Genomic DNA, 24,035 nt, shown 5'->3' on the forward strand with positions numbered 1-24,035 from the left:
ATTATTATTATTATTATTATTATTATTATTATTATTATTATTATTATTATTATTATTATTATTATTATTATTATTATTTGTAAATTACTTGGGGATAGACCCGAAAAGTCAGTTATTTATTTCCATTTGCCGTATTAAATGTTCACGAGGTTCATGCCTATAAAATGTATAAATTATATTATTTAGAGGGGTTATCAATTAAAAATTATTTAAATATTACGACTAAAAAGCAACCACTATTTTCTAAAAGTGTATTACCCAGCGACATTATTTACAAACTGGAGCAGCTGAGAGCAGGTCGCTTCTGAGATTGTGGTGATTTAGCCTTGTATTTGATGTTACAAGCACTATATCAATCATTTTTTATGACATTGTTCTCTATTCAATTTTATATTTATTGTGAGACTTTGTTTTTTACATATATTTTTTATTATGTTTCAATTGGGGTTGTGTGACATTTCAGAATCACTGGATGGAAAAAAAATTTTTCCCGTTAAATTAAGATGGTTGTGGAGAATCTTGCAGGAACATTGTAGTATATGTTTACCTACACTATCTGTATAAGACACGTACTTTTTCTAAGGTTTCTGATACATGGAATCAACTTCATCCTTATCTACATATTTCACAGAACATTTTATGTCTATTTATTTTATAATGTTAAGAGCAGAACTGAACAGCTGGGGGTCTGTTGGTAATTTCCTATATATTTTCAAGGAGTGGGGGAAACAGTTGGAAAGTTTTAAACTTTTAAAGTTATTGTTTTTTCATAGCATACTTGTTGCACTCCTGCTTTTTACTGGAGTATTTTGCACTGAGCTCTTGCTCTAGTAAAGAGCACTTTCATTATACAGCTCAGGAACCAGTCTCTCTAGAATTTTCCAGGTGTAAATTATGATGTATTTTTTTTTCATCTGCATTCCAAGATGTACAGATTTAAGAGATTTCTGGTTCTAAATAATTTAGGTATTTGAATGAATTTATACAAGTAGGCAAAGTTCTCTGTGTTCTCATCTGCAGTTTTGCTTATTTTAAGATGGGTTGTTAGTACCTTAAAAAAGCATCTTCTCTGGCTAAGCATTTTTTTTATACTCTATTATAAATTTAGATGAGACTACAGTTTTATTAGTGTGAAAAAAATTTGTCTTTAAAAATATTTTTCTGATATATATAATTATTGATATGTTTTTTGGCAGTAAACTTGTGAAGTGGAACATCTGCCGAGGTGCATCATGTCCCAACAGGTTCAGCAGGTAGTTGGTGGGCAGGTCATGCAAGGTCAGATGGTTCAAGTGCAAGGTCAAGTCGTTTCGGGCACACAAGTTGTTAACAGTGCAGGTAATTATAATTGGTGACCTGCCATGTTTGGAGGATAATTTTTAATATATTTTATGAGGAAGCATTAAACCCAGATGACTTGTACAGAGCCTGAGGAAAGAGAATTATTATTATTATAATCAAGGGGAAGCGCTAAACCCGGAGGATTATACAGCGCCTGGGGGGGGGATGTGGAAGGCATTCAGGCTTAATTCGGGGAACTGGTGCACAGATCCAATTCCCTAAATCAAGAGCCCCTCACCAACATCAAGGAACCTTCCTTGAGGGGAGGAAAGAGAAGTAATCTGGTAGCACCCTTGCTTTTAAATTTTGTTTTTGTTTGGTTTGATTTTTTTTTTTTTTTTTTTTTTTTTTTTTTTTTACCTGTGACCTGTTTCAAGACTTGCCTTACTCTTATGGCTAAACTTGAGGCCAAGCCTACTAATTGATTGTTTGGTCAATTAGACTGTAGCTGTTTCGACCCATTAATGTATGTATCCATCACAGCTTGACTGATCTGTGATTGTTTATTTGTTGGGTTATCAGGGCCACTGACAACTTATACTGTATCTAGCCCGACTTCCCAATGTATAGGGAAGATTTGTTACCCAAAGCTGGGTCATGAAAGAAAAGGAACAAGAGTTCCTATGTAAATAGAAACAGGAACTAGAAGTTCCCAATTATTTCAGGTGAACCCCCTTGCCAAGCCCCTGCAGAATGAGATGCCCGCACCCCCACCTAAGTTCAGTAACCGGTTTCCCACCAAAACCATTAAAGAATTATCTGCAGAGCAAAAAAATGGATCTAGCTAAAAGTAAGCCGATGATAAGTGCCCCTCCTGTAATGTGCCTGGTGGACAAAGTAGATGAGGACAAGTGTACAAGAGAGAGCGGGGGAAATTTGTCTTGCTCTCACCTGATACTCGGGTGAGACGTCCACACTCAGCAAAGGCTGGTGCAGAAGTCCATTGATCTGTGATGGAGATAGCAATCCAGTTTCCTCTTGAATATGCTTAAACTGTTAATTACATAATTATTGGGATCCAAAATATTCATGTATGTACTGTACATGTAAATATATTTTGATCTTTCCTGATTACAGTATTATTAGATATGTGATATGATAAATATTGGTCTTCTCATAATGAAGTTTGAGCTGTATGTATTTTTATTTCATATGTGTTTTGCTAATATCAAAACAAATTTTTCATAAACAGTCACCCACTATCTTTTTATAAAAATGTAAAATATAGAGGGATGATAAGACTCGATTCTTGACAGGAGATTTGGAATTTAATCCTGAAAGGAAGGAGAGTGGTAGATACAGTACAACTTTTATTTTGCATTTTTTCATAGTTTTTAACATTTGTTATACAGTACAGTATAGTAATGTTATAATATGATTCACAGTTTTCATATCTATTAAGGAATACTTTAATTTTTATTTTATATAAACATGCAGCAAGGTTTGTTATAGAGCTTTTTAGTACAGTGATTTTTTTTTCAGATACATTTGAAAAAGTGGATCCAAAAATGAATAGATGTGAAAATACCTTTATAGCAGTTGCTATTCAATTTTAGATGCACCTTTTCAGCTGCATTTGCAGAATAATTACATTGTATAGAATAGCTTTATAAGAAAGAGCTTATAGTGTAGTTAATATTCTGTTGGTACCACCCTCCATGTCCAAGCAGTGACACTTAGCTCTTCCATTTGGGAGGTCAGGGGTTAAGCCCTGGAAAGAGCATTGAGCCTCTTATTTTACACCAAAAAAATGTGTAAATGATGGTGAAAGTGGTTCCTTTTCAGGTCACTTTGCCTTGGTGGGAGCTGGCCAGCATGTTAAAAATATTTCAATACATATATATACATGTATATGTATATATTTTGTAGGTAGTAGGTTGGTAGACAGGAACCACCCAGGGAGGTACTACCGTCCTGCCAAGTGAGTGTAAAATGAAAGCCTGTAATTGTTTTACATGATGGTAGGATTGCTGGTGTTTTTTGTCTGTCTCATAAATATGCAAGATTACAGGTAAGTCTTGCTACTTCTACTTACACTTAGGTCACACTACACATACATGTACAAGCATATATATACACACCCCTCTGGGTTTTCTTCTATTTTCTTTCTAATTCTTGTTCTTGTTTATTTCCTCTTATCTCCATGGGGAAGTGGAACAGAATTCTTCCTCTGTAAGCCATGCGTGTCGTAAGAGGCGACTAAAATGCCGGGAGCAAGGGGCTAGTAACCCCTTCTCCTGTATATATTACTAAATTTAAAGGAAGAAACTTTATTTTTTTCTTTTGGGCCACCCCACCTCGGTGGGATACGGCTGGTATGTTGAAAGAAGAAGAAAGATGTATATATTTACAAACATATACTGTTCATTCAGGTCAAGTGGTGATGTCAACTGCCTCTGGCCTGACAAGCATTAGTGGTCAACAGTTGGTAACACAGTTGGTGCCAGGTCAGACTATGCAAGGCCAGGTGGTACACCAAGCCACAGCCCCACTTGGTGTTGCTACAACTCTTGCTTCTGGCCTCACTCAGGGACAGGTTAGTACAAAGTAATGTATGTAGTGGAGTGATAGCTTCTGCATGATACATACAGCCCCAAGGACACATTACTTAGTGAATACCAGCTGAAATTGATAGTGCTATATAAAACTTAGGCAGATTGGCTATCCTAATATACTGCACATTACCAGAGACAAGGCAGTTATTCGTAAGGCAGGAAAGTACTTTTTAGAACCGTTGATGATTTATCAAGCCACTGCTTTGTTAAGCTGGATTAGCATATGCATTTTTATTTTTGTAAACTTGTGAAATTGGCATATAAAATTTATAATTGAAAATGGCTGGTTTTTATTAGTGATATCCCAGTGACAATCTTCAGTCAGTGTGTGATGACTCCTAGGCCCTCTTCTCTTTGATGATTTAAATATTTTATCAAATTTTATTCATAGTGTAACCTGGTTTTTTACTTTGCCATTTCTGTGACATTGTATTTATTCACATTCAGTTTCCTCATCCATCTGTTACTCCACTTACATTAACCTATTGAGGTATTCCTACAGGAATTAAGTAATTTTTACTGCTTGTATCATCCACAAAAATGTTCATGTATTTTTTAATTCCCTCTGGCAAGTTGATATTTTCCCAAGAGGATATATTCCTATGTATAAATGTTAGACTTTTCCCTTCAAACTGAAAATATCTTATCCATTTCTTTCTTGAATAATTTCTGTTAATGGCAGTAGCTTGATAGATTTGATATATTGGTCATGAATATGTGGATCAAAGACCAAACTTGTTGCTGTTTTAGAATTTTTCTAATAAATTTTTCCTGCAATTTTACATTGTTGGCAAGACTGACCTATAATTCAAAGAATTTTCTCCATTAAATTTTGTAAGTGTAGGCATAATAAATGTAATTTTTCATTTGAATTTTTAGTTTAGTTTGTAGTGAAATCCCTAAATTTTACTAAATCTGTAACTTAAGTTTGTATGCATATTCTTTTAAGACTCACGCTGTAATCTCATCTGTTCCAAATTCCCTTTTTGTCTTGTAAGCTTTCAGTAATAGTATCTTAAGTCCTGTTTGGATATTTCATTGTTCTCCATTCCAGTTAGATGTGTAGCATTTAAATCTGCAGCATGTAAGTTGTCCTGTGTTGTAAATATTCTTGAACTTTTTTTTATTGTCTCTCTCACAATCCTTTCTCTAATTAGGTGATTTTTATCAGTTGCTCAATTCTTTGTATTTTGTCTTTCACTTAGTTAACTTCTACAAACTTTTAATAAAAGATTTGATTTGATCTTGATCTTGTCCACTACTATATATGTATACCAAACATGATCAAATCATAATCACTACTAGTTTCTGGATCAGTGGATCCATTCAGGGAGTTTGATTTCCTACACCTCATTTTAAGTAAATGGACAAAGTTTTAACATTTTTTGGATACTTGCAAATGTATGTTTTCCTAAATTAATTGTTCATAACATACAAAAATATATTTGTTTGTTAGTAATGTATAAAGGAAAAATTGTCCACCTACTGCATTATGTACTTTTTATAATGTTTTATATTTCTAGTACCTTTCATACCTTCCAAAGTACACTGGAACCTCAGTTTTCATTTGCCCTGGTTTTCGTTGAATTCGGGTTTCGATGACTTTTTTTGTCAAAATTTTGTCCCAGTTTTCATTCATCACGTCGGTTTTTGTCCACCATACTGAACGTGCCCGCCTGCCCGCGCCCACACAAAGCATCCCATGCATATGTTCCGAGTCAGTCTGGCTTTGTTTCTCGAGTGAACATTACCCTGCGCATTCGTATGAAACATTTCGTAATAATCCATTGTTGTTTGTGTTTGTTTATTGAGTGCGACTGCTAAATAAGCCACCATGGGGCCAAAGAAAGTTCCGAGTGCCAGCCCTTTGATATAGAAAGCGAGAAACACGATAGAATTCAAGAAAGAATTGGTAGCAAAGTATGAAAGTGGCGTATGTGTGGTCGATCTCACCAGGATGTACAGGAAGTTTTCATCAATGATCATTTCCATCTGGTGTAGAAAAAAGATGTGGAAGGCTAACAATAAGGCATGGGTCACGAGGCAAATTTTCATTGAGTGGGTCAGTGAAGTGTTTGGTCCGAGTGTGAAGGAGTACCTCCTGGAAAATATATTGCCATTTAAGTGCCTCCTGGTAATGGACAGTGCTCCTGCTCATCCTCTGCACTTGGAAGACCAGTTGTTGGAGGAGTTTAGTTTCATCACAGTTAAGTTCTTGCCCCCTAATACCACTCCTCTCATCCATCCCATGGACCAGCAGGTCATTTCAAACTTCAAAAATCTCTACACCAAAGCAATGTTTCAAAGGTGGTTTGAAGTGACCTCAGACACTGAATTGACCCTAAGAGAGTTCTGGAGGAATCACTTCAGTATCCTCAATTGCATAAGCCTCATAGATAAGGTTTGGCATGAAGTGACTTCCAGGACGATGAACTCTGCTTGGAGAAAATTATGGCCAGAATGTGTCCAATAGAAGGATTTTGAAGGGTTTGAGGCTGACCCTGACAACCCTGTGCCTGTTGTGGAATCTGTTGTGCCTTTTGGGAAGTCAATGGGGTTGGATGTGAGTGGCCAGGATGTGGAAGAATTGGTGGACGACCACAGGGAAGAGCTAACCACTAAAGGACTGCAACACCTTCATCTGGAACAGCAACAAATTGCAGCTGAGGAAATTGCTTCAGAGGAGAAGGAAGAGAGAGGGGAGAATGTGCCTTCTTCAGCAATTAAGGACATTTGTGCAAAGTGGAGTGAGGTGCAAAGTTCTGTGGAGAAATATCACCCTAACAAAGCTGTTGCAAGCCATGTCTGCAACATGTTCAGTGACAATGCCGTGTCCCATTTTAGGCAAATCTTAAAGAAATGCCAGAACAGACCTCTCTGGACAGACTTTTTGTGCAACAGGGGTACATTGACACTCAAGCTGGTCCTAGTGCCAGTAAAAGACAAAGAAGCGAAGTAATCCCATGTGGATTCGGACTCATTTTCTTCCCAAGGGAAGTGCTCTCCCAAAACCTTTGGTGATGCTATTTATTCCACCATGTCCTGTATTTTTAGATTATGGAAATTTTTTCGTAAATACCTGAAGTCCTTATGGAGGGGGATTTCCCTCTTCGCAGTCTTCCATACGCCAACGAGAGTCTTCAATAAAGGTAAAAGTGATTTAAATGTTCATTTATCCATTTCATTAGTGCTTTATAATTATTTCTCATTGTTTTCTGTATGTAGAACTATAGTTATTCTCAACAAAATGTATTTTTTGTAAATATTTTTGGGTGTCTGGAATGGATTAATTTAATGTACATTATTTTTCATGGGAAATATTGTTTCAGTTTTCGTCGAATTCAGTTTTCGTCAGACTCTCTGGAATGAATTAAAGACAAAAACCAAAGTTTCACTGTACTGTATATTGTAATTTCCATAGTATTACAGTTCAACAAAAAAGTTTTATCAAAGACTTACTTCTTGATATTTATAATAAAGATATATTCACTTAGTCATTTCCTCTTTCTTCTTCTGTAACTGATGCATATTGCATTTATTGTACAATATTTTTGCCAACCTGAAGCCAAAATATGCTGGCTTTTCTCTATCTAGTAACTATCCAGTATTATAGCAACGACACTATGCACTGATTATTTTCTTTTAAATTATAGGGTTTTCACTATCACTGATTTTATATACAGTAGAATCACAATACTGTCTGCATTGGTTGTTTCAATTGTCAGGAAATTTACAGCACCTTGGAGAAATATTTTGAATACAGTCACTAGTAGATACAATAGCTAAGTTTACATTAATAAAATAGGCAAGGCAGCATCTCATCTGGTGAAAGTGATTTGTTTTTATTTGTATTTTGAAAGCTAAATTTTAGTTTATTGCACTAAGTTTTGTCAACAAATACATTTAAAATTTATTTACTACAGTACTGCTTTTCTTGCATACTTGTATATTTATCTAATTTGAACTATTTTGTAGTGTTTTGTTTCACATTTAGTTTTGCTTTTTTATGAATTAATAAGTTAGGTTCTAATGGCTCATTTTTACTAGCTCATTCTCATGTTTGTTTTTTTCTTTCCATTCGTTTAGGATATTTATTTCTGGTTTCTTTGAATTCTTAAGATTATTTATTGTATTTTAACATCTTTGACACAAGTAAAATATATCATTAATGCATAATATTTTGGTTAGGTTGTCAATGCACAAACTGTGACGGGTGTGCAACAAGTGGTACAAGGCCAGCAGATACAAACAGTAAACAGTCAGGTAGCTCAGCCAAACATGGTCGCAGCAGCTACAGCCACGCAGGTTAAGACAACAGGCCCCAACCAGGCAGTCCCAGTTCCAGCTGCATCCACCAATGCCACAGCTGATACCACAGCACCAGTAAGCAATAATCCGAGTTTTGTGAAATAGTGGCAACTGGCAAATAGTAGTAATAAAACATTCAAGGAAACAGAACTTGTATAGAGGTACACAACATTTCATTCAATTCATGTTTAGTGAACTGTCTGCAATGAATCCAGCTAACTGGTTTCCCTTAATCCCTTCATAAAAGTTACCTTCCTCGCACTACAGTAGCACGTCCACTTGCCTCTGTTTACTCCTGTCTCATGCACTTGCACAAGCCTGCTGGATGCTCAAGTGGTCAAAAATCAAAGCCTCCTTTGCCCTATCCCTCCAGTGGTACTTGATATAACCCCCAACCCCTGCTGCCTTCCACCTCCAGATATACATACATCTTTATCACCCTATTCCTGTACATGCCCAAATCACCTTAGGAGCCTCTTCTCAAGTCATCATTGGTGACCCCACTTTACCATTGAATTTCTGTGCTCAAAATTCTTTACACAGTAGTCATAACACCAGTTGCTCTCAAACATGGCATCTCCACTACCTCCCTGCTTCAGTGTTCAAATCCCAAGCCTCGCTCCTATAAAAGTATTGGTACCACTAAACTATGGTACTGTTGTGCAAGAATGGTATATAATATCGACAAGATGAAATTAAGGCACAGGTGCAACATCTGGGTATCTTTATTGTAGATATCTTGCCATCCAGTGGCTTTATCAATACAAATTCTTGGACATAACTTGAAGACAGTAGAACTATGTGCAGAAGATGAGGTAATCAGTCCCTTAACCTTGGAGTAGGTGCGAAGAGCACCGTAGTCGTGGAGATTTTGAAGCCGAAGCAAGGAGCCTGGCGCTTATATAGTAACGTCAGGTGTAGCAAACGAGGGCATAGTCACTGGTAGGCAGGATTCCCCAGTGGAAGTAGGTCCTTCCCAAAGAGATGGGTTAGTTGTAGTAGTAGTTGTCGTAGTCGTGAAGGTTATGTACATGTCCTCAGAATCAAGATTCCATGATGTTGCAGTGTCTGACAAGTTGTGCAAGAATGGTATAATATGGAGAAGACCCGGGCCGGAAGTACCGGCAAACCTCGAATGAATGAATGAATGAATGGTATATAATACCGACAAGATGAAATTAAGGCACAGGTGCAACATCTGGGTATCTTTATTGTAGACGTTTCGCCATCCAGTGGCTTTATCAATACAAATTCTAGGACATAACTTGAAGACAGTAGAACTATGTACAGAAGATGAGGTAATCAGTCCCTCAACCTTGGAGTAGGTGCAAAGAGCACAGTAGTCGTGGAGATTCTGAAGCAGAAGCAAGGAGCCTGGCGCTTATATAGTAACGTCAGGTGTAGCAGACGAGGGCATAGTCACTGGTAGGTGGGATTCCCCAGTGGAAGTAGGTCCTTCCCAAAGAGATGGGTTAGTTGTAGTAGCAGTTGTCGTAGTTGTGATTCTGAGGACATGTACGACTACGACAACTACTGCTACAACTAACCCATCTCTTTGGGAAGGACCTACTTCCACTGGGGAATCCCGCCTACCAGTGACTATGCCCTCGTCTGCTACACCTGACGTTACTGTATAAGCGCCAGGCTCCTTGCTTCTGCTTCAGAATCTCCACGACTACGGTGCTCTTCGCACCTTCTCCAAGGTTGAGGGACTGATTACCTCATCTTCTGTACATAGTTCTACTGTCTTCAAGTTATGTCCTAGAATTTGTATTGATAAAGCCAATGGATGGCGAAACGTCTACAATTAAGATACCCAGATGTTGCACCTGTGCCTTAATTTCACTATGGTACTGTACAGGCCCTGTTTTTTTTTGCCTCCATAGATACACTAATTTCTTTCCACATGTCACAGTATGTATCTATCTTGTGGGTGGTAGTTAAATAATGGACTAGGTTGCAAAGCTTTGATAGCTAAACAAGTTACAGTGGTAATGACCTCTTTACATGTTCATATCTGGTTACAATCATAATAAGTTATTTATGCAGACATGAATTAAGTAAAAAATATTACTTTATATTTTAGCAGAGTATGCTTGAATTTAAACAAGTTTAAGTGGTTATGCATTATTTACAATAGGCAAAGTCTGTATTTTTCTAGAATGGTTGGTAATGTGCCACTGTGAATAAAATATTTTGGCTTTTCTTGAGCATTTCTGAGTTGTCTCTGAATTCATTCATCTTACTACAGTCCTGCACATAACAATTCAAAATGTGACGACTGTCCAACTGTTTACATATAGTGATGTCTACAAGTACCTCCCAGAGGTACTTGTAATCCAGCCAGAACTGGGCAGTAGTGGCATCCAAGACTGCTTATCTTGTTGGATTCACCATAGACATGTGGGTTCTCCTGTATGATAGAATGATAACAGGTAGACTGACTGGTATGACTGGTTATTGATGCATGTTCCAATTTCTGTATGAGAGTCATCGCTTTGTGACAACAGCGGCAGTACCAGATGCACCAGTGGATTGGTGAACAGAGCCATCAGCATACATATTGTGAAAGAGAGCGCTGTGTGACTTAAGGCATCACTACAGCTTAGGTATCATTCCTGGCTTCAAAGCAAAACTTTGATTGTGATTTAAGAAGTTTTTTGAATGTTTGGGGACCGGTGGCTTCTGTAGATGAAGATTACTGGAGGAATAATGATTTTCGTTGTGTGTATTGCTACCGCTGCTAGCTACAGGTTTACCACAAACTGTATACGTCACTCCATCACAAAAATGGGGATATGGGTTTGGAATGAGGTAATTTTCCATGTATCTGATTTATTCAGATGTTGGTTCCAATTCTTATGATCCATCTGGAGGAGTGCTGAAGAAAGTTTGGAGGTTATCTGTGCAAGGGTTTGAATGGGTTTGCCTGAGCATATTGAGCCCCTGTGAGGACATTTCTTTCAGTGATGCAATCTCTGATGCTTCAAATATTATGTTCTTTCCACATGCTTAGAATTTTGGCAGCACTCTAAGTTTCCAGTCTTACACAAGAGCAAGAGCAATATGCACCACCCATCTTCTACCTTCTCTTCTGTACATGGTTCATCTTGTCTTTGATTGACCCATATGATATCATCCCCCCTTCCTAATATCTATATATCTACATTTCCTCCATAATTCCTCTGTCCAATCTGACTGTCGCAGCCCCTAATCCTGAGGTCTCTCCTGGTGTCGCAAAAATTTAAAAAAAAAAAAATTATTTTTTCTTATGAAATGATAGAGAATCTTTTCCCGATGGTAATGACACCAAAAGTTTGATATAAAACTTACGGAATAACGCTCTCGCGAAGTTAACGACCTCGGCCATTTTTATGAATCGGCGATTTTGCCCACTTTGAGCCCTATTTTCGGCTAATTCCGTTGTTCCAGTTGACCAAACTCAGCTATTTCTTTAGAACTTCATTTTTTCTATCGATTGAGTACAAGAAACTGTCCATTTACTGATTTCAACCACCCAATAACATGGTCAGAAATTTGCAATTTGGCCAGTTTCACGAAAATTAAAAAATATGACAATTTCAAAATAGGGTCCAGAAGGAACAATGCAGACATTCCTGGCTCTAAAAACATTTTCTTTGTTCATCAGTCACATCTCCAGGCCCCTCTGATATTACTTTCTTTCTTTCTATTTTGAATTTTTATTCAAACAAAAAATAGAAGATTTACTGTTATGCAGACTACTGCAATATTGTAATAATTGTATAAATAATGTCAGCTCATTCATGACTGCATATTAGAATGGCTAGTTGAACATTTATTGGACAATGACATCATTTGTTTACTTCTGAACATCAGCAAAAATCAAACATTTTCCCTAATTTGAGCTCCATTTTCAGGTTCTTTTTACAGTAAAACCAATCAAAATCACCTCTATTTTTATAATATGTTTTCCATTCTATCAAATGAGACCAAGAAAACGAGAATACAGTCATAAATACTATACGAAAATAGACCACAAAGTCGGCATTTTAATTAAAAAAAATGGTCAGTTTTTTTTTCTCATTATGCACTGCGTGCTGCAGGATTTTTTATATGGTGCACACTGACCACACAGACCCATTCTCTCACATGTGGGCCTACCAGCTTTCTCCTGCTTGATTTGAAGCCGCTAGAATTTATGAGTATATAATGTATATACGTCAAACACGGTGGCTCTTAAGACGTATGTATACGACCGAAATAGTCTAAGGGTTAATCTATCATTGCCTAAACTTTTTTTTTTTTACTCTTCACCTTGGTGTGTTGTTCACTTTTATTTCCTTCTTTTACATGCCCTCCCAAATTCATCTACCAACCTTTGCAACTTGTCTTCAGAATTTCCTGTAAGAACCATCAGCAGCAAAGAACAACTGTGATAACTCCTATGTTGTACCAGATCTAGTTAAGTTGTTAACATTCACTTTTACAATCTATTTATTTATTTATTTTATGTCTTTGCAAATAGTACATTGAGATTTTGTATTTACAATAGTGGGTTGCAATGCAAAGAGAGCCTCTATTATGCCTAACATTATGCTTAACATTTATAAATGTTAAGCAACCATGGTGACATCATGCATCCCTCTCTAAGTCATACTTTCAGTAGGAAATATTTTCTTCCTCCTTAAATATCTTAACCTGGAAACTGGCAGAACTCTTCATAGCTGTACAGAACAACACCAGCAGAAAACATTTTGAAACTAATTATGATTAAACACTATTCATCAAAGCAGAGTGGGCTTGCTATTCAACCTAGTTCCTTGCTCATATTACAGGTCCAAGTTTCCCTTGTTGACATCACTCTTAGGAACAGGCTCATTATTGGATGTGGCTATTTTGTTAGTGACTGGAAACAGTAATAAATGGTGCTTTTATGAAGGCCAAGAATGGAAGGTAGTGAACGTATCGTAGAAGCAGTTGACCTTGTTATTATATTGCTGGCCAGAGTATGTAACTTGTGGGGGTTATATAGCACCTGTGGAAATGGGTGGCAGTCAGGTTCAGTCCAAATAAGGAGAAGGCAAGTTCAATTCTTTGAATCAAAAGCCCCTTACCAGCATCAAGGAATCTTTCTTGAAGGGAATTGATCTTGTGTTTCAATATTTTGGCTAAATTTTCAGGGCATATTAATTATACCTAATCACAGTATTCACTTTTATTTTAAATGACAGTAGCCTTGTCAAATTTCATCTTATTGTTCAGTGTTTAGTTTAAGCATTGGCAATATGATAAATCATTGAATTTCCACACAGATTGCCAGCAACATCCCACATCATTGGTCACAAGATGCCTCTTAAGGTTATCTTAAATTGGGAAACCAGGGCACTAAACATTTGTGCCATGAATAAGTTTATTTCTTATCTGAAACTGCAGCATTCATATTAAAATAATGTGCTTAAATAATTCATGTGCAAGAAATTATAGCTACTTTTCCCTTTCCTGGCTCAAACTTGATTACCTCCCATTCTGCAGGTGTTTTATAACCCTTAGGGTTTACGATTTCCCCATAAATATAATATATAATTCATGTCATTCCTTATCAGGTTCTTAACAAACAGAGAATTACCGAATTGGTCAGAGAAGTTGATCCCAATGAACAGCTAGAAGAAGAAGTGGAAGAAATGCTTTTGTCCATTGCTGATGATTTTATAGAGTCAACTGTCAATGCAGCATGTCGTCTGGCAAAGCACAGAGGAGCTCGTGCTCTTGATGTTAAGGATGTTCAAATGTATTTAGGTAAGTGGCAATTTTATTTAATGCTAAAACTGGTATTTGTGTCGTGCATGATTTTCAAATTGATAACTAGCATAGATAGTATAAATGAATAAAAATGAGTCAAGAACAGTGACAGAGTAGTGCAAAATAGATAGATAGACAAATGGAAAGATAGACTTAGTCACAAACATTTTGGATATCCATATAGTGGAGTTTTTGTTCTTTGTACAGAAGAGAATATGTTGGATTACAGAGTAAATATAAATATCAGTTGCTTGTTGAAATTGTGGGATATAAAGTAAAAACATTCTGCATTTTGTTTTGAATATAAATAAAATAAATATGTACTAGAAATGTCTTTTTTTTTAATACATATATGTGAATGGAAACAAATGGTTTTGGGGACTTGACGAGCTGTTGGAGTGTGAGCAGTGTAATATTTTGTGAAGGGATTCAGGGAAACTGGTTAGCCGGACTTGAGTCCTGGAGGTGGGAAGTACAATGCCTGCACCTTAAAGGAGGGGTTTGGAATATTCGTTCTTTGGAGTGACTCTTGAACTGTCGAATCTGAGCACCTCTACGAAGACAGTGCTTATGTGTGAATGATGGTGAAAGTGTTTCTTTCTTTTTTAGGTCACCCTGCCTCCTTGGGAGATGGCCAGCGTGTTAAAGTTTACGCCTTTTTTTTTTTTTTTCTCAAGAATATCTTACAGGAAGTGTTTTGTTCAATATATTCTAAAGCTACAGAAACCAGGTCTGCCAAAAGGGTTCTCTGCATTTAAATTTTTCACATTAATGGCTTTACAAATGGAGTGAAAGATTTGCCCTCACCATAAACTGAAATATCTAAATCCACCTGTCTGTAGTTCCTCAGGTTCAAATTGGAATTTTGAGTCGAGAAACCATCTACAGCGAGGAGGCGGTTGGAGGCAGTGGAGATGTCCTGTCTAAGGGCAATGTGTGGTGTAAATATTATGCAGAAAATTTGGAGTGTGGAAATTAGGAGGTGTGGGGTTAATAAAAGTATTAGTCAGAGGGCTGAAGAGGGGTTGTTGAGTTGGTTTGGTCATTTAGAGAGAATGGATCAAAGTAGAATGATAATGGAGAGTGTATAAATCTGTAGGGGAAGGAAGGCGGGGTAGGGGTAGTCCTCGAAAAGGTTGGAAGGAAGGAGTAAAGGAGGTTTTGTTGGCGAGGAGCTTGGACTTCCAGCAAGTGTGCGTGAGCGTGTTTGATAGGAGTGAATGGAGACGAATGGTATTTGGGACCTGGCGAGCTGTTGGAATGTGTGCAGGGTAATATTTAGTGAAGGGATTCAGGGAAACCGGTTATTTTTATATAGCCGGACTTGAGTCCTGGAAATGGGAAGTACAATGCCTGCACTCTACAGGAGGGGGTTTGGGATATTGGCAGTTTGGAGGGATATGTTGTGTATCTTTATATGTATATGCTTCTAAACTGTTGTATTCTGGGCACCTCTGCAAAACAGTGATTGTGTGAGTGAGGTGAAAGTGTTGAATGATGTTGAAAGTATCTTCTTTTTGGGGATTTTCTTTCTTTTTGGGTAACCCTGCCTCGATGGGAGACGGCCGACTTGTTAAAAAAAAAAAAGTTCAATTTTTTTTCAACACGTTGGCTGTCTCCCACTGAGGCAGGGTGACCCAAAAAACAAAGAAAACACTTTCACCATCATTCACATATAATCACTGTCATTTCAGAGGCACGCAGATTTGACAGTTCAGATGTCACTCTAAACAGCAGATATCCCAAACCCTTACCTTTTTGTAGTAGGATAGTAGACAGTAACTACCCAGGGAGGTACAGTGGACCCCCGAGTTTCATGATTAATCCGTTCCAGAGAGTCTGCCGACTGGCGAAATTCACGATTGGCAAATCTATTTTACCCATAAGAAATAATGGAAACCCAATTAGTCCGTTTCAGACAGCCAAAAGTATTAACCAAAAAAAATTTTTTTTAAAGATTAAATATAGATTTACATACAGAAAACAATGACAAATAAATATAAAGCACTAATAAAATGGATAAATGAACATTTAACATCACACTTAATCTTTATTGATTCTTGTTGGCGTAGGAGGTAGGTAGGAGGCAAGAGGAAGGCGAGTTTATTATGCTTCTATATGACGCTAATATCATCTCTACGGCTTATTTATCTATCACAATTCATCTAATATGACATTATAAACAATATTAATAACATAGAAACATGATACATGTATATACTCTAGAATGAATAAAATATGTCATAATGTGTGTGAGGAGTAAATGGTGTAAGTCGTGTTGTTGGGTTTAAGGGCCACCACTGAGAGAAGCCGTGATGGTGGCGGTGGAGGCTTTGGCCACCACCACCATCACACTTGTACAATGTATGTAATTTATAAATAAGAAATATTTACATTTTAATTTATAAATAAGAAATATTTACATTTTAATTTATAAATAAGAAATATTTACATTTTAATTTAGAAATAAGAAATATTTACATTTTAATTTAGAAATAAGTAAGCTTATTCAGGTATACACAAATACAGTTACATACATAGATTATCATACATAGCAGCATATGTGTAAAGTACCCTGGATAACACAAAAAATTAAAGAGTGACATATTTCCATTGGTGTCCTTTTATATTTACACTTAGATTTACTTTTATACTTACACTTTTATATTTACACTTACCTTGGAGGAGATGTTAGTTTAATTAGTTGGTTTGATGAAGGAGATGTTGGCAGAGGTTTAGGGTGGTGGAAGATAGCAGGGCGGTGTATGTTCAGCAGTCCTATACACATCCAACAACATTGGAGAGTTACTCTCATGTTGTTTTTCTATTGCTTACTCGCTTAACTTACTTGCTACACTGTTAATTCTACACTTTATCGCTGGCTGGAGCTATAGCCTTTATTGATACCTGCTGCTTTAGTATCATACATATTGTAGAATCACTGCAGAAGGTACATTCTCCCCTCTCTCTTCCTCGTCTACTTTAGTACTTTGCTATGAGTTTTCTTGAATTCTGAATTCTATCATGTTTCTCACCTTCTTTACCAAAGGGCTGGCACATGGAGCTTTCTTTGGGCCCAGGGTGGCTAATTTAGCAATTGCAAGCACAAAAAACGATGAATTATTATGAAATGTGTTGTATGAATCCATGGGGTGATGGTCACATGCTGGTAAACAATGGCACACTGAGTGTGAATAGTGCGGGAGACTGGCTTTGTGTGCGCGCTGACGGGCAGACGTGTACCAGAAGGTCACCGAATCACGAGTCCAGTCACGAGCCACAAAGCTAAATTTTGCCGAAAAAACTTGCCGAAAGTTGGATTTCACGAAAGTTGTGGCCGCCAAACGGCAGGGATCCACTATACTACTGTCCAGCCAAAATGAGTGTATTTGTTTTACATGATGTTAGGAGTGCTGGTGTCTTTGTTCTGTCTTGTAAACATGCAAGACAACAGGTATGTCTTGCTACTTTTACTTACACTTAGGTCACACTACACATCCATGTACACGTTTAGGTATACACACTCATCTGAGTTTCCTTTTATTTTTTTTCTTTATAGTTCTTGTTCTTATTATTTTCTTTTCATATCTATGGGAAAGTGGAATAAGAATCTTTTCTCCATAAGCCATGCATGTTGTGAAAGTCAACTAAAATGCCGGGAGCAATGGGCTAGTAACTCTCTTTTCTGTATAGCTTACAAAAAATAAAAAGAAGAAAACCTCCAAATTTATATTTTATATGATGCACATACTAGTTTCTTTAACCCCTTTTCCTGTATAAATTACTAAATTTAAAAAGAGAAACTGGTTTCTTGCTCTTTCCAGAACGTAATTGGCACATGTGGATACCAGGGTTTGGTACAGATGAGCTACGTCCGTACAAGAGAGCACCCACAACAGAAGCTCACAAGCAGCGGCTTGCTCTCATTAGGAAAGCAATAAAGAAATATTAAGGTACCAAATAAAATCTGTAATTTTATTTCTATTCCTAGGTTAGCATATGGCTGTGTGAATGTATAAAATGTCTTGTATTTTGTAATGTGAATGGTATGTGATCAGGTTAGTGTGAGATATGAAGTTTGATTGGTGTGTTCTTACTGCTTACAGTATGTTTAGCAAGTGTAAGAATGTAGTTTATTTCAAAGCATATGTGAGTAGTATGAAATTTAGAATTGGTTTATGAATTGTGGGATGACAAGTATGTGGTATATGGTACTGTATTGTATTGATCCATTCAGTATAGACTATATTTGTTTAGAGTAGAGCTCTATAACATTTAATCATTCTAGGATACAAAATTCTAATGATCTTTCTGTTTTCAAACAGACCTAGGAACTACTAAATCTAATAAATTTTTTTCTAGTTTTAATTTTTCACATTGATTTTTCAGAATGATTAAACTTGGGAGTTGTCCATAACATTGCTTCATAATGTTCAAAAAGTTAATCATACATTTACTAAATAAATTTTGTGTAATTTATAAAGAAATAAGATTGCACGTAAAATTTGAAAAATGTAGATTAACGGTTTTAATGAACTTTTTTAACAAATCTCTCATTTGTTTTATTATTGTATGTCCATCCAGTAATTGGTATAGATATTCTGACACGATAGACATTAAATATTTGGATTGGGTATCGGATCCACCACAAGGCCTGGTCTCAGACTGGGCCACAGGGGCGTTGACCCCCGAAACCCTCTCCATGTATCTCTAGGTATTACAACATTTATTTGGAAATATTAATGCCCATAGAAGGGTCATATAGTGATTGAGGATTGGGAGGTAGTAGTCTCATCCAAGGAAAGGAGGGTAGCTCTCCACTGGCATTTACCTTGAAAGATAGGGATCATAGCAAGACATTAAAGCTACCATATACACTTGTGTGAATGTAGATGTGTGCTATGCCTTAGGTAAAAGGCCTTGCATGTGAAAACCAATCATCAGATGACAGTTGAAGACTACAAATTAATTTCATCATTACAGTTGTTGGTTAGGTAAATGTCTGGCTTCTACTGTCATGACTCATTGTAATCACAGTCCTTGAGAAAGTTGCCAAAAAATCAAAATATCATCATTAATAGTGATAATTTTTATAGGGTTGAAATAATCTTCAAAGAAAATTTGCATTGTACAATAATTATTCTATAATTTGCATTTATTGTTTTAGGAACATGTATATGGTGTGTAGAATAGCCACCAGGTAAAAAACATAGACCCCAAGCACTTTGGTTGTGATGTTCATTATCTCATCAAGGAACAGTTTCTTATTTTTGTAGAGTCATACAGTGCCTGACAAATGGGATTTAACCCTTTCATTGTCTGTCACGTTGAATTACATATTGATTCCAGGGTTCGTTGCATGTCATGAGCTCAGCTCATTCAGATAAGCTGTGAGCAGTAAATTTTGGCCTGTGCCTGTGTGGGGAGTGCACAGTATAAACACATTCTGTCTTCTGCAATGCATGATGCAGAAAGCACAGCTCTGTCCATGTGTTTAGTGTAATATAGTAACTTGGAGGTGTTTTTAAGATGGTTTTATTGACTCTTTCTTGGTATCATTTGATAGAATAGAATATATTAGATATACTACTGAATAGAGATGATTTTGGTTGGTTCTGGGACTGAAAGTAGCTTGAAATCAGTCTCAAATTAGTGGAAATATTAGATTTGGCTGGATATCCTGAGGAAGGGTAAGGCCCCCCTTACACCTCCCGAGCTGTTTTATGGGTTTTTACTAGGTCTGACTCGCATGTTGGGGTTCTGTAAATCATGACCAGTCATTCCTGGTTATACTTTATTATCTGAGAAATGGGGTAAATCTTCAATTTTGTAATGATGAATTAAAAATGGAAGGCCTGGGGACATGATTAATGGAGAGAGGAAATGTTTTCATGCCTGGAATGTCTAGTGTTTATTTTACTTTCAATTGAAATTTTTTAATTGTGTAAAATTGGCCAAATTAACAACTTCTGTGCACTCTATTGAGTAGTGGGTGGTTTCTTGTGCTAAGTTGATAGAATGGAAGGCATATTAACGAAAAAGCTAAGAATTTGGTTGAATTGAATAATGTTAATTGGCTTAAAATAGGACTCGTTTGGCAAATTGCCAGTGCATAAATTGCGCTCAGACCACTTAACTTTTGGCTTGCATAATTCCAAAGTTTTCCCATCAAATTAAGTATTTTTGGTGTCATTACCTTCAGAAAAAGAATATCATTTCAGATTTTTTAAAATGTGAACACTAAGCATTTAATTCTGGGGTCTGGACAGTGAAAGAGTTAATCAGAATTGATCTAAAGAAGAGAAGGTAAACTCCAAGTTCCTTGGATCAAGCTCTTCAGCATCTGGATGCCCCCTTCCCCTTCCCTTGAAGGGACAAAGTTCCTTAGTCCTTGATGTTTTGATAATGTACATTAAAATGCCCTTTCTTCAGTTTATTTGCTTACTTAAACAGCCATGAAAAGTAAATTGTAAAAATACAAATTACAGAATGTACCTAGCTGCTATTGTTATTTTTTGTTAGGGGACTTTTATTCATTATTTACACTGAGGTTAATTAAAAATACCAATTTATTTTTGAAGTTTCATTTATGCTAAAGTTATAAATTTCATACAGTATTGTACATGTTCCAGATTTTCAATAATGTAATATTTTAGCAAATAAAACCAAATCTTTATACAGGGGTCCCTTACTTACAAAGTTCCATATTATGACAATACATATTTAGAAAATCATTTTATGAATGCCATTCTGCAGTTGCAAATGTGATGCATTATCTCTTATAGTTATGTATAAGCTAACAGGTTCATGGTTATGAAAGATATTCATAAGACAAAACACTAGGAATGCAACATATTTGCAAGTTGAAGATTTTTTTTTTTTTTTATTATCACACCGGCCGATTCCCACCAAGGCAGGGTGGCCCGAAAAAGAAAAACTTTCACCATCATTCACTCCATCACTGTCTTGCCAGAAGGGTGCTTTACACTACAGTTTTTAAACTGCAACATTAACACCCCTCCTTCAGAGTGCAGGCACTGTACTTCCCATCTCCAGGACTCAAGTCCGGCCTGCCGGTTTCCCTGAATCCCTTCATAAATGTTACTTTGCTCACACTCCAACAGCACGTCAAGTATTAAAAACCATTTGTCTCCATTCACTCCGATCAACCACGCTCACGCATGCCTGCTGGAAGTCCAAGCCCATCGCACACAAAACCTCCTTTACCCCCTCCCTCCAACCCTGCCTAGGCCGACCCCTACCCCGCCTTCCTTCCACTACAGACTGATACACTCTTGAAGTCATTCTGTTTCGCTCCATTCTCTCTACATGTCCGAACCACCTCAACAACCCTTCCTCAGCCCTCTGGACAACAGTTTTGGTAATCCCGCACCTCCTCCTAACTTCCAAACTACGAATTCTCTGCATTATATTCACACCACACATTGCCCTCAGACATGACATCTCCACTGCCTCCAGCCTTCTCCTCGCTGCAACATTCATCACCCACGCTTCACACCCATATAAGAGCGTTGGTAAAACTATACTCTCATACATTCCCCTCTTTGCCTCCAAGGACAAAGTTCTTTGTCTCCACAGACTCCTAAGTGCACCACTCACTCTTTTTCCCTCATCAATTCTATGATTCACCTCATCTTTCATAGACCCATCCGCTGACACGTCCACTCCCAAATATCTGAATACGTTCACCTCCTCCATACTCTCTCCCTCCAATCTGATATTCAATCTTTCATCACCTAATCTTTTTGTTATCCTCATAACCTTACTCTTTCCTGTATTCACCTTTAATTTTCTTCTTTTGCACACCCTACCAAATTCATCCACCAATCTCTGCAACTTCTCTTCAGAATCTCCCAAGAGCACAGTGTCATCAGCAAAGAGCAGCTGTGACAACTCCCACTTTGTGTGTGATTCTTTATCTTTTAACTCCACGCCTCTTGCCAAGACCCTCGCATTTACTTCTCTTACAACCCCATCTATAAATATATTAAACAACCACGGTGACATCACACATCCTTGTCTAAGGCCTACTTTTACTGGGAAAAAATTTCCCTCTTTCCTACATACTCTAACTTGAGCCTCACTATCCTCGCAAGTTGAAGATATCCTGTATAATATCTGAGGAGCTGACTAAAAAATTGGTTGAATTATAATGAAAGCAAATTATTTTTTAAATGTACTCGTATATTTTAAAGCTGAAACAGAAGAGCCTAAATTTAACATTTTACTATGGCTTTTCTATAATAAAAGAACAGTATTTATCAATTTAAATGGAGCATATGAAGAATGATTGTAGCAAATCATACAGTATTCACCTATGAAAAAGCATTAAACCATGTCATAGCAGTGCTATATGTTAAGAGAAGTTGGCTTTCTTAAAAATATCACAATTTAAGTGCTAAACCCAAAGGGTCATAGTGTTGTCAGCCTTAAACACAAATTACAAAAAAAAAAAAAAAAAAAAAACATGTACTATGAAAATTTTACAACCACTTGTTTTCTAAGTAACTATATAGCCCAGACTGTAGTGTACTAACCTACATGGGTTTAGCACTCATTTTTTAATAATCTGCCCAGCATCTGCTAATCGATGGCAGTCTTGTCTGTCAAGTGTACCCCAGAAGAAAGAGGCGCCAGGAGTGAAAGCAACATCTTAATTTTTTTAATACGTCGGCCATTTATTATAAAAAATGAAGTGCTAAACCTACAAGGGTCATACAGCGACATCTTAAATAAAATTATCTTCACTCTTTCTTAAAATCCTCCTCCCTCCCCTCAACAATATCACAGCACTCAAGTCATATACTGTATTGTAAATAACAGAACTATAATGCATAATGTGTATTCTTGAAATAAATAGAAATTTTCTATTTAAAATAAGGCCAGTTAAATGAAGTTTAAATCTACAGGTGCACAGACAAAATAAAATGGGCATAGTAAGTCAAGCAGTGTGGTGCCGTGGTGAACCCAGGCAACACTTAAAAATCGGCAATATTTTTTTATTCATGGTGTCAGGATGGGCTGCTTGTAGTAGCCATTTACAATCAACCAACAAAAAACCCAAACAGCAACAGAGAACCAAGACTGATAATGACCATAAAGAGTTTCAACTAAGGAGACACTGTTACCTATATATTATTATAATCAAGTTACATATATAGAGAAGCTACTTTATTTGATAATGCAGAGCTTCTTAAGGTAGCATGATAAAAAGCCAGATGAAATGATTAATGCTGCTTGTTTATATCACAAATGAGACTAATGCAGAGATAAAGATTACTCCTGGGAGGAAGTGATTACTGGGTGTTGGCATTCTGCTACCTGGTGGGAGACGGCCAACTTGTTGGGAAAAAAAAAAAAAAAAAAAAAATATATACATATATGTATATATATAAAAACTGTTGAATTGATGTATATGGCAGGTGATTATATAGATTGTTTTTGGTCATAATCAGAGTGAAACACTGAAATCATAGGACAATCCACCCAGTTTATGATAATTTTTAGTGTGGAGGTTGCAACAGTCTGTACTATACTGCCAGGAATAAATACCAGAAGAACCCATGGTTCAGCCATCAGTGTACAGTGTTAAAAACCATTGACCAAAAAAAAAAAAAAAAAGTGCAGATTGAACCTAATACCACACAACAGGGAAGAGAGCAAAAAGACAGAAATTGTCTTTGGGCGAGGAGGAAAGCTGAAAAAACAGTTTATAAATGGCATAGTGGTCAAGGCAAAATGACAAAAACTACCTCACAGCAAGTGTGCCATAATGTAATTATGGCATCAAGTGATAAGGGGTAACATGCAGAAAATGACAGAAGTTTGCAATGAGCTCAACAGAAGTAAAAAAAAAAAAAAAAATAGTACTGTAACTTTCCCCCATGCACTGTATGATCCCTATGGGTATAGTACTTCCCCTGATTATTATTATTATATAATAATATCTTTCCATTTCTGAGTTCATGCTGGTGGTATTGGAGTATTTGAGTGATTTCATCTTTGCTATTATTATTATTATTTTTTTTA

The 24,035-nt window shown here is 36.7% G+C and overlaps 1 protein-coding gene across 3 annotated transcripts; it reads left to right on the forward strand.

Moving 5' to 3' along the window:
- Nucleotides 1-234: 234 nt before the first annotated feature.
- Taf12 (TATA-box binding protein associated factor 12) lies at nucleotides 235-20,557 on the forward strand. 3 transcript variants are annotated; one of them, XM_053775179.2, is made up of 7 exons: nucleotides 235-315; nucleotides 1,197-1,338; nucleotides 3,714-3,877; nucleotides 8,085-8,279; nucleotides 13,790-13,982; nucleotides 17,810-17,938; nucleotides 18,375-20,557. In XM_053775179.2, the coding sequence occupies exons 2-6, from the start codon at nucleotides 1,233-1,235 to the stop codon at nucleotides 17,935-17,937; spliced, it is 786 nt and encodes a 261-aa protein (XP_053631154.1). In that variant the 5' UTR covers nucleotides 235-315; nucleotides 1,197-1,232; the 3' UTR covers nucleotide 17,938; nucleotides 18,375-20,557. The 3 variants fall into 3 exon arrangements, with proteins under 3 accessions (XP_053631154.1, XP_053631152.1, XP_053631153.1); XM_053775177.2 differs by having other exon boundaries at nucleotides 17,810-20,557; XM_053775178.2 differs by lacking the exon at nucleotides 235-315 and adding an exon at nucleotides 328-344 and having other exon boundaries at nucleotides 17,810-20,557.
- The last annotated feature ends 3,478 nt before the right edge of the window (nucleotides 20,558-24,035 follow it).

The sequence above is a fragment of the Cherax quadricarinatus genome, chromosome 11 (assembly GCF_038502225.1).
Source record: "Cherax quadricarinatus isolate ZL_2023a chromosome 11, ASM3850222v1, whole genome shotgun sequence".
NCBI classification, from domain to species: domain Eukaryota; kingdom Metazoa; phylum Arthropoda; class Malacostraca; order Decapoda; family Parastacidae; genus Cherax; species Cherax quadricarinatus.